The sequence below is a fragment of the Microcaecilia unicolor genome, chromosome 11 (assembly GCF_901765095.1).
Source record: "Microcaecilia unicolor chromosome 11, aMicUni1.1, whole genome shotgun sequence".
Lineage (NCBI taxonomy): Eukaryota > Metazoa > Chordata > Amphibia > Gymnophiona > Siphonopidae > Microcaecilia > Microcaecilia unicolor.
The window spans coordinates 59,367,471-59,380,517 of NC_044041.1; the positions used below are offsets into that span (position 1 = coordinate 59,367,471).

At 44.8% G+C, this 13,047-nt stretch overlaps 1 protein-coding gene across 5 annotated transcripts in view; it reads left to right on the forward strand.

Annotated features, from left to right (window-relative positions):
* SLC2A11 (solute carrier family 2 member 11) overlaps window positions 1–13,047 on the forward strand; it is a 34,889-nt gene that overhangs the window by 7,828 nt on the left and 14,014 nt on the right. The window contains exons 1-6 of one of the 5 annotated variants that reach the window (XM_030219833.1): window positions 2,005–2,120; window positions 3,138–3,236; window positions 4,528–4,688; window positions 6,533–6,657; window positions 9,008–9,137; window positions 10,042–10,190. In XM_030219833.1, coding sequence (XP_030075693.1) covers window positions 2,055–2,120; window positions 3,138–3,236; window positions 4,528–4,688; window positions 6,533–6,657; window positions 9,008–9,137; window positions 10,042–10,190 — 730 coding nt within the window. In that variant the 5' untranslated portion in view covers window positions 2,005–2,054. Of the gene's footprint in view, window positions 1–2,000; window positions 2,121–3,137; window positions 3,237–4,527; window positions 4,689–6,532; window positions 6,658–9,007; window positions 9,138–10,041; window positions 10,191–13,047 lie in introns of those variants that run through there. The other 4 variants (XM_030219834.1, XM_030219837.1, XM_030219836.1 and 1 more) reach the window with 4 other exon arrangements.

Below are 13,047 nucleotides of genomic sequence, written 5' to 3' on the forward strand. Positions count from 1 at the left end.
AATTTATTCCATTATACTTCCTCTGTGTACATCCGTGTGTGTGTGTGGACATCACTTCATCTCCTGTCTATTAAACCTCCTTGCAGCTTCTGCTAAAATGCAGAGGTCAGATACCACCTGCTGGCCAAACAAGAAAAATGCACTGAAGGAAAAGAAAGGTGTCATAAAACAACATAATGAATCACAGAAATAACTTATAGTAACATAGTAAATGGCGACAAAGACCTGTACGGTCCATCCAGTCTGCCCAACAAGATAAACTCATTTTACATGGTATGTGATACTTTATATGTATACCGGAGTTTGCCTTTCTCAGCACAGACCGTAGAAGTCTGACCAATACTGTTCTTGTACTAAGTTCTGAAGCTAATGTCGAAGTTCCTTAAAATTTACACTCCAGCCCATCCCTATCTATTCAGTCGCGATCAGGGCGTAGACTGTAGAAGTCTGCCCAGCTCCCGTTTTGTTTCCCAATTACCGGCGTCGCCACCCAATCTCCGCTAAGATTCCATGGATTCATTACTTCTAAACAGGATTCCTTTGTGTTTATCCCACGCATGTTTGAATTCCATTACCGTTGTCATCTCCACCACTTCCCACAGGAGGGCATTCCACATATCCACCACCCTCTCCGTGAAAAAATACTTCCTGACATTAGTCCTGAGTCTGCCCCCCTTCAACCTCAATTCATGTCCTCTAGTTGTACCGCCTTCCCGTCTCCAGAAAAGATTCATTTGCGGATTAATACCTTTCAAATATCTGAACGTTTGTATCATGTCACTCCTGTTTCTCCTTTCCTTCAAGGTATACATGTTCAGGTCAGCAAGTCTCTCCTTGTACGGTTTGCAACGCAAATCCCATACCATTTTTATAGCTTTTCTTTGCATTGCTTCCAGTCTTTTCATCTTCAGATTTTTAGCACTTTTCTCACAAGAGGGCATTCACCCTGTTTTGCTTCTTCATGACTTCAGTTCCTTGCGTCAGTTGCACAAGATCCATGCCCTTGAGGTGAACAGAAGTCCCCTGTTTCGCCACATATGGTTTTCAGAAAAAAAATTAAAAGCATATTTCTTTAATAAATATTTTATATCTGAGTACAATGATATTATATATTAGCATGAAGCTGGAATGCTGAATTTCATGTTTAGACTTGATGATTGATTCTTCAAATGTTGTCTGAACTCTTTAATACGTTATCCGCACTGAACTGTAAGGTTGTTGCGGGATACAAGAGTGTATCAGTATCTGTATATATATATATATATATATATATGTGTGTGTGTGTGTGTGTGAATCTGTGTCAATGCACTGTGTACGTGACTGCAGGTGCAGTGTGTATATATATGAAAAACAGTGCAGTGTTTTGGTATGCAGTGTGAGTGCAGATGCAGTGTTTGTATATATGAACGTGTGCCAGTGCAGTGTTTCAGTACACACTGTGTGTGTGTGCAGGTGCACTTGGTGTATATATGTGAATGTGTGTCACTGCAGGTGCAGTGTGTGTACATATGAAAGTGTGACAGTGCAGAGTTTCAGTAGCACTGTGTGTATACTGTATATGTGAATGTGTGTCAGTGTAGATGCAGTGTGTGTGTATAGCAGATGCTAAAAACGAATTTGTTTGTAAAAGCATTGTTGGCTACATGAGGACTTTCTGTTTTGAGTTTTTTTTTTTTTTTGTAGGTACAGCCATTTTACTGATCAATGTTTCATCATTATATGCTTAGCGATTGTTACTGTCTAGGACTATAGATAAAGGCGGGATAGAATTAGAAACGTAAATGTGACAGTGATGTTTTGGTAGCAGTGTGCGTGTATATATGTGAATGTGTGTCAGTTCAGATGTACTGTCTGTGTGTATATACGGAGAAAGCGTGACAGTGCAGTGTATCGGTAGCAATGTGAGTGCAGTTGCAGTGTGTGTATATATTTGAATGTGTATCAGTGCAGGACTGCAGGTACCATGTATATATGGGTTAGTGCAAGCAGCACTTGTGCTCCGTGTTAAGGTCATAGAGTCCCGGCGGCGTTGCTGCCCTTCCGGGGCGACTGGGATGCGGCAGCAGGAGAACGGCGGAGGACCAGGGCCGGGACTGGGCTCGGGCGTCCTGCGAACACAGGTATGGAGGCGCCGCACATTCAGCATTCGAAGCCCGGCTTCCGCCCCAGGCCTCGGACCCCTCCCTGGCTCCTCCCGGGGCTTCAGACGCATTCTGCTGCCAAACGGAAACCTGAGCACGACAGGGAGGAGAAAGCACTTCCCGTCCAAGCAGGGAAAGCGAAGGGCAGAAGGTCACGTCCTCCTGTCCTAGGCTGGGGGAGGGGAATATCAGGGATCAGAAGGTCACAGGGGCAAGGGTAATAAGAGAGCCCAGTTTGGGGCTCAGAGAGTTGCTTCCTGACCCAGATCCCTAAGGTGTGCATGAAGGCCGGGTGAGTGGGTGGGTAGGTATGGAGGGGCAGGTAATGTCACGTGTGACTATTGCCAATGTAGCCTTTCTGCTTCTGGTGGGTGCCTTTCAATCCAGTGTGTGGTCACAGACACAACCACCGCCTCTCCCTGTTGGAGGCACAGAATCCAGTGAGTCATATAATGAGGCATATAATCATTGAGGTCATACCCATCATAGCCTTGGCCTACTAGGGTGGTTCATTGTGATGTTGGTATGCACAAAAGAAACCCATTAGAAGAAGTTGGAGACATGAAAAGGCATTATTACATTTTCAGTGAGGGCTGAAGGACTAATGACGTTTTTGCATCTAAACTACTACTACTACTACTTAACATTTCTAGAGCGCTACTAGGGTTACGCAGCGCTGTACAATTTAACAAAGAGAGACAGTCCCTGCTCAAAGAGCTTACAATCTAATAGACAAGTGATTAGTATGGAAAACTATTTCATGACTCAACACTGACAAGTACGTGCTTGCTTAAATTAACAATATTACATTAAGTATTTTGCACAGGACCGATCCAGAACAAAACTGTTCATTCAAAGGTATCAGTAAGAGCAGTGGTATTTACTTCCAGTCTTCGAGACCTGCAAATGTTTTTTTCAGAATCTTCAGAATCTAAAGAAGGTGAAAGGGTGAGAGAATGAGATAAGCAAGTTTATTAGCTTTCTTTTCTTCCTCAGTTTCAGGCCCGGGTCCTGATTTTGACAGTGTGTGCTGCAGGCATCGGGGGAACTTTCCAGTATGGCTACAACCTTACAATCATCAATGCTCCCACTATGGTAAGCAGCTCCAGTCTCCATGGGAACTCTTAGAGTGCTGCGGGTCTGAAAGCTACCCGAGATGGGATTTTAGTTCTCGCTTTCTTTCTGCAGTCCTCATACTTGGCACAGACTTCAGAGTGTGTGTGTGCAGTAAGAACCTTTTCTGTTGGTTGGCATCAAGACTCTTGTACATGAGACACAAATTGCAGAGATTGCACCTCTCAAAGCAGCTTGGTGGATTGGAATCTGAATTCTAATGTTTTCTTCCAAAGTAATAAGTTTTTTTTTAATGAGAAATAGACTTTAACCACTTCATTCTTAATAGGCTGCTAAAGTTAACTGCCAATTGTGTGCTTAAATTATAGAATACTAGCTCAGCTCTTATGCACGTAACGGTTATAGTTACTTTGGTAAAGGCTAGGCATGCGCTCAGCGGTTTTCTATAACTTTAGCGCATAAATGCAAGGGGGCATTCACAGGGGAGGAGTATGGGTGAGGCATGGGCGTGTCTCCCAATTACACACATATACAGGGGCGGCCCAAGACAATCTGCCGCTTGAGGCAGAAAATGAGCTGCCGCCCTGGCTTCTCCGCTGCTGCTGTCCTTTCCTCCCCAGCCCCCTTTCCCAAAATTACCTTTTTCTATTCTGTTTCTGTTTTTCAAAAGAAGGCGGCGGCATTGACTCCCATAGGCTGCCCTGCCGGCAGTCCCGGCTCCTTCCCGCCTCTGTGACATCATTTCCTGTTTTCTTGGAGGTGGGCCACCCGCAGTAGAGAGAAGGAGTCGGGACCGGTGACAGGGCAGCTATGGGAGTCGTTGCTGCCGCCTTCTTTTGAAAACCAGGAAAAGAATAGAAAAAGATAATTCGGGGAAAAGGCGGGGGCAATGCCACCTCACAAGAATGCCACCAGAGGCCCCCTGCCTCAGGTGACCTAATGGTAGGGCCACCACTGCACACATAGCTTACAGAATACTGTAAGCTATGCATGTAAGTGCCACATTTAGGAGCACACGTGACATGGTGTAAGTAAGCAGCCTAAATGTAGGTGCATTGGTGCCCACTTATATTAGTATTCTATAATGGAAATTATGTGCATAATTACCATTATAAAATAGGCTTACAACCCACCTAAATTGGATGCAAAATTGAGGCACCCAATTATAGAATTGCCCCTAAACCTTTGTTTTCCAACGCTAGATCTTTTGAAGTAACAAGATATCCATCCATTTGGATCTCAGAGTCCACAGGGTATGAAGGATTTATAGCTCATTGTGCATTGCCTGTTTTTTCTGTGGTCTCAATTGCAGCACATTCAGAAGTTTGTCAATCAGACGTGGCTGGAGCGTACAGGCCTGGGTCTGGAGGTCAAGATGGTTACATTGATATGGTCCTTCATTGTGTCGGTTTATCCCTTGGGGGGTTTCATTGGTGCTCTCCTCGCTGGGCCTATGGCCATAAAGCTGGGACGGTAAGATTATGTGGGGTGTTCTGTAATGGAGACAGGAATGACTTAATGTGCAACATATATTCAGCTGTTCAAGGTTAGATATATTACTACTCTGTCTTCTTCACGTTAGTGGTTGAAGATTTTCAAGTGTTTCACAGCACAAATGTTTGTAGGAATGCTGCAACACTTCTATCATGTTAGACTATACCTTACATTTTTTTGCATTGGTCACAACATTGATCCATAAAGCTTTGCGGCAGTGATCCAGGGAAAGAAGACAAACCAAAGTTCGCCTCAATGGTTTTTATTGGAAAAGGGACCCAACTCAGCCAAATTTCAGCTTGTCTTTGTCAGAGGTTGCCAAGATCTTCCAGACAAAATCAATAAAATTCAACAATATAAATCTTTATATTGCGTGGCATGGAACTGCATCACATCCCAGCAGTCAGTGAACTTTAGTTTGTCTTCTTTCCCCGGATTACCACCACTGTTATGTTGCCTGTGTGTTTCTGCGGAGGTTTTCTCCTGTTTCTTTTGCTTCCATAAAGCTTTGTAACACGATTTTCCACATTACATGACTATTATATTGAAAATCTATTGACCTGCTTGATCATTAAGACCAGAGGGGTCACAGTGATTGTGGCCAAGATCCATTCATTTTCAATGGCAGGCCCGATTGAATAGAGCAAGCTCCCCATTTCAATTTAGCTTTTAGCAGATGGTACCACATTTAAGAAACAATTAAAGAACCTCCTCTTTGTTTGGGCTTTCAGTGATTAATTATATGAACGATTGCACACTCAATGGCCTAGTGGTATATATGATTCTTTTACTATGTTTTGCCTGGTTTTCATTATAAGTATTTGAATTACATATGTGTGTTATTGTTTTGTCTTGTTAAGGATTTTTATTGTATTTGTGTTTGGGTTTTTTTTAATTAATTTTTGAGACTGTGTACATTTGATATACTTCCTTTCTGTGGTACAACCAATTTGGTTGCATTTTATATTCAGGTACACTCTCTGTTCCTAGTGGGTTCATAGTCTTAAGTATTGCACTTGGACCAATAGAGGGTTAAGTGACTACTCAGGGACCAGGGTCACAAGGAGCTGCAGTGGGAATTGAGCCCAGTTTCCCTGGTTCTTAGATCACAACACTAACCATTAGGCTACTCCACTCTGGAGTATGTTGGGTTGTACTCTGCCTAATGGTAGTGGAGGAGTAGGCTAATGGTTTAGTGCAGTGGCATGAGTACCAGGGGAACTGGATTTGATTCCCACTTCAGCTCCTTGTGACCCTGAGTGAGTCACTTAACCCTCCATTGCACCAGGTGCAAAATAAGTACCTGTATATAACATGTTTTGATTGTAACCACAGACAGGCAGTATATCAAGTCTCATCCCCTTTCTTGTTACCTAGAAATAAATAAGTAAAATAAGAGTCTCAGTAAAACTGCCACAGGCTGAAGTAACCAAGAGGCAGACCTTGTAAGAAATGCAGTTTTTATATGCAAATCAGAATTCAGTGCCATGGCCATGTTTTGCCAGAGGAGTCACTGGCTGCATCAGGGGCAGTGTTACCAGCTAGTGTTAAACTTCAAACGTCACCTTGGCTGGTCCAACAGATAAAACAAGGCAAGCAATGCTCCTGGATTCATTTGGGGTATCTTGAGAACATACTAAACATACAGTTATAGTTATTGTACTTTATTCCTGCCCAGCTTATCCCCCTGTTACAGTATGCCTGCATTTCATCCCTTCATTCAGCTCTGTGTTGAGACTTTGTGACAGTTGCACCTGAGATGTAATTGCTGCTTCAGAGGGTTTTTGAAGGCAAGTATTGAGTCTGCCTTTTTCCCTTTAAAGGAAGAAGTCTCTGCTGCTGAATAACCTGTTTGTGTTAATTGCTGCACTCCTATCCGGATTCAGTCGGCGTGCCAAATCATTTGAGATGATAGTGCTGGGAAGAGTCTTTGCTGGTATTAATTCTGGTAGGTGCAGTGCTCTTACGGTGGATAACACGAGAGTACAGTTTTGGTAGCTGCAAAGCCATGCGGATGACATGGTGGGAGGAACCATGGCAAAGGGGTTTCATGGTGCTACCCTAAGTGTGTTAACCATTGCAAATGCTGAATTTAATTGTGGCTCTGTGGGTTCTTAATTTCCATGTAGAGGAGAGAAGGGGTGCAATAACTACAGACCTGTGTATTCTGAGTTCAAAGGGGAACACTTGTGCTGCCCTGTGCTTGTGTGGGAGATAAACCACTACTACTACTCATCGTTTCTATAGCGCTACTAGATGTACGCAGCACTGTACACTTGACCATGAAGAGACAGTCCCTGCTCAACAGAGTTTACACTCTAATTAGGACAGACAAACAGGACAAATAAGAGATAAGGGAATTACTAAGGTGGGAATGATAAAATATGGGTACTGAACAAGTGAGTAAGGATTAGAAGCAGCATCAAAAAGCTGGGCTTTTAGCCTAGATTTGAAGACGGCCAGAGATGGAGCTTGACGTACCAGCTCAGGAAGTCTATTCCAGGCATATGGTGCAGCAAGATAAAAGGAACGGAGTCTGGAGTTAGCGGTGGAGGAGAAAGGTGCAGATAAGAGAGATTTACCCAGTGAACGGAGTTCCCGAGAAGAAGTGTAGGGAGAGATGAGAGTAGAGAGGTATTGAAGAGCTGCAGAGTGAATGCACTTGTAAGTCAATAAGAGGAGTTTGAACTGTATGCAGAAACAGGGAGCCAGTGAAGTGACTTGAGAGGGCTAATATGAGCATAGCGACACTGGTGGAATATAAGTCATGCAGCAGAATTTTGAACAGACTGGCTAAGTGGGAGACCTGTGAGAAGCAAGTTGCAGTAGTCTAAGCGAGAGGTGATAAGAGTGTGGATAAGGGTTCTGGAAGTGTGCTCGGAAAGGGAAGGGAAATGGGACTTTCTGAGGTTTTTGCAACTACATTCAAAGCAGTTTACATATATTCAGGTACATATTTTGTACCAGGGGCAATGGAGGGTTAAGTGATTTGCCCAGAGTCACAAGGAGCTGCAATGGGAATCGAACTCAGTTCCCCAGGATCAAAGTCCACTGCACTAACCACAGGTTTTAGCAGTCCGCTGAATATGTGCAGAGAAGGAGAGAGAGCAGTTGAAGATGACCCCAAGGTTACGAGCTGATGAGACAGGGAGGATGAGAGTGTTATCCACAGAAATAGAGAATGGGGGAAGAGGAGAGGTTAGTTTAGGGGGAAAGATAAGCAGCTCAGTCTTGGTCATGTTTAGTTTCAGATGGCGCTGAGACATCCAGGCAGTCTGATACTTTGGCCTGGATTCCTGCTGAGATTTCTGGTGTGGAGAGGTAGATCTGGGAGTCATCAGCGTAAAGGTGATACTGAAAACCATGGGATGAGATCAGAGTACCAAGGGAAGAAGTATAGATGGAGAAAAACCCTGAGAATACAAGTGACATGTATATGATATAAAATATGCTAAACACATAATGCAAGACTTGGGACACAGGTGCAGACATGCTCAGTGAGAGAGGTAGGGCCAGTCTTAGTCTTGCTGGGGCCTATGGCATAAATTAAGGAGAAGACACCAAAGTCTTCCAGCAGAATATGCTTTTTTCAGCTTTGGGCAAGCTAGGGGGCCTTCTGTGACATGGGGGCCCAAAGGGCCTGGTTATACCCCCTACCCCCAACACCAGTCCTGAAGAGAAGAAAGTTCATTTAGATACTGAATTGTGAACATGGGGTTCATTTAGATTTTAGCTCACACCTTATTTCAGGTCAGCTACTTGCAAGTACACTACAAGTATTCTCCTGACTCCAGAAGGTTTACAATCTAAGTTTGTACCTGAGGCAGTGGAGGGTTAAGTGATTGAACCAAGATAGCAAGGAGCAGCAGCAGGATTTGAACAGGGCTTCCCTGGTTGTCAGCCTGGTGCTCTAACCGCTAGGCTACTCTTCCACTCCTCAGTTGATGTAGGCAGGGTTTATTTTACTACTACTACTACTTATCATTTCTATAGCACTACCAGACGTACGCAGTGCTGTACACTTGAACATGAAGAGACAGTCCCTGCTCGACAGAGCTTACAATCTAATTAGGACAGACAAACAGGACAAACAAGAGATAAGGGAATATTAAAGTGAGGATGATAAAATAAGGCTTCCTCCACTGTCTGCCCCAACTGCACTGTGTTCAGAAACACATAGACTATATGTAGGGCAGACATTCCATCTCTTTCAGTAAATGTTCAGAGTGACAGTGATTTTCCTTTCTTCCTCGTGCTGATGGTACAAAATGCAGTCTACATCTGTTTGTTTTGTTCAGGTGTGAGTATGAACATTCAGCCCATGTACCTTGGGGAAAGCTCTCCAAAGAAGATGCGTGGGGCAGTTGCAATGACTTCGGCATGTTTCACAGCCTTTGGACTGGTGATGGGACAAGTCATTGGGCTCAGGTACTGTGATGGGATTGAATGTAGTAGGTGTCTGGTGTCAGGGTCCACAGAGGGTGTGTGAATTACAGATAATATTCAGATGCTCAGCCTCCTCACTGCCATCGAATGTGTCTGTGCCAGGGTCTATGAGAGAGAGTTTTTTGGAGGGTCATGGTGAAACCGTTTCTTCCAGCACCATCTGTAGGACCACCAATGCCCTTTCTGAGTTTATGAGCTATTTGCTGTCCTCAGAAACTACTGTCAAGGCTGCTTAATGAGTCAGGAATTGCAGTCCCTCGGTATACACAAACTTCCCTCCTTGCATCTCCTTCATGACCACTCTAAACTTTCTACAAAGTGACAACAAGAACTGGCAGAGCAAGGCTCCCTACACACTGCAGCTGGACACCCTGGCATGCTGCAGCTGGACCTGGGCACCCTGGCATGCAGCGGCTGGATCTGGGCACCCGGAACACTGTGACTGGAACTGAACACCTTGACGTGCTTGGAGCATGGAGCCCTGGCATGCTGCATCTGGAGCTGGGCACCCTGTTACACTGTGGATGAACCTGGGCTCCTTGGCATACAGTGACTGGACCTTGGCACACAGTAGCTGGAGCTGGGTACTCTGGCACCTTGCAGATGGAGCTGGGCTCCCTGGCACACTTCAGCTAGAACTGAACACTTTGGCATACTTAGCTGGAGCTGGGAGCCCTGGCATCTGGAGTTGGGCACCCTTACACACTGCAGCCAGAGCAGAACAACCTGGGATTCTGTGATTGGAACTGGGCACCCTGGCACACTACAACTAGAGCCAAGTAACTTGAGACATGGTTAGCCTAAAAAGGCTCTGAATTTTTAGAATAAAGATGGGGCTGTGGTGATTTTAAACTGAACTATTTCTTGCCATCTCACTTTCCTGCAGAGAAATCTTGGGAAGTGAAGAGATGTGGCCTCTGCTCTTGGCCAGCAATGCAGTTCCAAGTGTCCTTCAACTCATTGCCCTTCCCTGGCTCCCAGAGAGCCCAAGGTATCTGCTGATTGACCAAGGAGATAAGGAATCCTGCATTTGCGGTGAGCATTGTGTCATCTAATCAGAAGGAAGTGCATCCATTTAGAAACCCCTCCTTGACCCTGTTCCCTCCATTTTGAACCTAGCACCCCATCTCCACCCCACTACCCAATATTCTCAGTTGTTACATTGATAGTGAACTGGCTGCCCTTTATGTGTTTGGGGAGAGGGATGGGGAATTTTTTGAGGCCTGATTCCTGTTCTTTCTTGTTATTACAGGGGTGGCTCTGGGATAATGAGTTGAGGTCCTTGATGTGGTTATACTGAAAGGGGCTAAGGGGCGGGTGCAGGGTGACATGCTGAGGTCCCAGGAAGTGACTGTGTTGTAAGGGGCTGAGGTCTTGGGGAGGGTTCTGCAGTGACCAGCTGAAGTTTCAAGAGGTGGTTTTGATGTAAGGAGCTGTGGTTATAGGTAGCAGCCCCAGGTCAGTGGTGAGCTGGGGTTACCGCTTTGCTGTTACTTGAGATTTAATTTAATTCCATTTTCATGAGGGAACAAGGAAGCTTGGCAAAGGAGATAAAGTTTCATATATACACACACCAGTGTTTTTAGGCTTTCCTATTCTATTAATGAGGTTCTTTTATATTTTTATTTAGTTTTATGTTCATTTTGTTTTACTTTTTATGTATAAATTGTAAATCACTTTGTTCTGCAAAAGTTAAGTGGTATATTAAGTTTTAATAACCATATACATAAACAGAAGAATAGAGATCTTGAGATTTTACCAGGTCAGTTTTGCCTTACAAATCTGATGAATTGCTTGGACTGGGTGACCAGAGAGTTGGATCAGAGGGAGAGTTCTAGGTGTGATGGACTTGGATTTCAGCAAAGCCTTTGACACACTTTCTCATAGGCAACTTTTAAATAAACTGAACACTCTTGATATAGGTCCAAGAATGACTGACTGATTTACAGACTGATTAAGTGGGTGAGAACAAAGGGTAATGCTGTGTCACAGGGGATCTCTCCACGGTTCAGTTCAGTTCAGAATTTCATAAGCAATATTACACAAGGACTATGTGAAGAGATTTACATAGCAATAGAAACAGAGAAAAACAAAGGCAGATAAAGACTACATGGCCTATTCAGTCTGCCATCTACAGTGGCGTAGTGAGGGGGGCTGCCACCCGGGGCGGGGCAGTTTGCCGTTGCACCCCCCCCCCCCCAGGTGCAGCACGATGACATACCCCCCCCTCGGCGCATCGACACACCCCTCCCCCCGACCCAGTGCCCACCCTCTTCCGTCCAACCAGCTCCCTACCTTTAAAAAAAATATCGGAATCCGAAGTGAGGCGCAGCGCCTCGCGCCTGCACGTAAAAGAAATGTGCACCGTCTCATCGGGCCTTCCCTCACTCTCTGTCCTGCCCTCCGCTGACGCAACTTCCTATTTCCGCAAGGGTGGGACAGACAGAGCAAGAGAAGGCCCGATGAGACGCTGCACATTTCTTTTACGTGCAGGCGCGAGGCGCTGCGCCTCGCTTCGGATTCCAATATTTTTTTAAAGGTAGGGGGAGCTGGTTGGACGGAGGAGGGTGGGCACTGGGGGGGAGGTGTCGATGCACCGAAGGGGGGGAGCTGACACCCGGGGCGGACCGCCCCTCCCGCCCCCCCCCCCCCCGTTGCTACGCCACTGCCTATCTATACTATCTACTATTTCTTCCTCTTCCTTAGAGATCCTGTGTACTTGTCCAGTGCTTTCTTGAATTTGGATAGTCTTCCTCTACACACCACCTCCACGAGGAGGCCATTCCTCGCATCAACCATCTGTTTCTATAGAGAAATATTGCCTTAGTTTACACCTGAATCTGTCCCCTTTCACCTTCTTCCTGTGCCCCTTCATTCCAGAGTTTCCTTTCAGTTGAAAGAGACTCGCCTCCTTTGCATTTATGCCACATAGCTATTTAAATGTCTCGATCATATCTCCCCTCTCCTGCCTTTCTTCCAGAGTATACATATTGAGATCTTTAATTCTGTCCCTATATGCTTTATAACAGAGACCACTAACCATTTTAGTAGCCACTATCTAGACCAACTCCATCCTGTTTATATCTTTTTGAAGGTGCAGTCTCCAGAATTGTACATAGTACAGTTTGCTACTGTATATTATGTAAGCTATTATGGTTTTAATTAGAAGGAGGGCATATATAGTATAATAATAATACCTAAAATCTGCAAAAAGATGGACAACCCTGGAGGGTGTGGAAAGGATGAGGAGGGATATAATAAACCTTAATGAATGGTCTAGAATTTGACAGCTAAGATTTAATGCTAAAAAAAATGCAGGGTTATGCATTTGGGATGCAAAACCCAAAGGGAGTGGTACAATATAGGGGGGTGAAGTACTTCTGTTTACAAAAGAAAAGCAGGACTAGCTTAAATTGGCCAAGGTGGTAGAAAAGTTGACAGCAAAAGCCAGAAGAATTCTTGAGTGCATAGGGAAAGGAATGGCCAACAGGACAAAGGATGTGATAGTTCACTTCTTTAAGTCTCTGGTGAGACTTCATTTGAAATATTGTATACATCAGTAGAGACCATGGGCTCGATAGTCAGCTCATGGGAGGCAGGCCGGCTAAGTCCCGTGGTCAGCACTGAGCTTGGATATTCAATGGCAGGCTAATTCCAGTGACCGGCATTGAATATCTGGGGGGTTTTTGGCCACTATAAATTTAACTGACTAAGTTAATGTTCAGTGCTGGCCGGATAAGTTTATAGTGGCCAAAGACAGGACTGCTATTTTCACAGTCCGATGTGGTCACTTAGCCAGCGAAGCAGTGAATTTACGTGGCTACCCAGTTATATCTTGCAATATAGCCAGTCAGCCGCTATGTGCTGACGGAGAATATTCAGCAGGAGATCC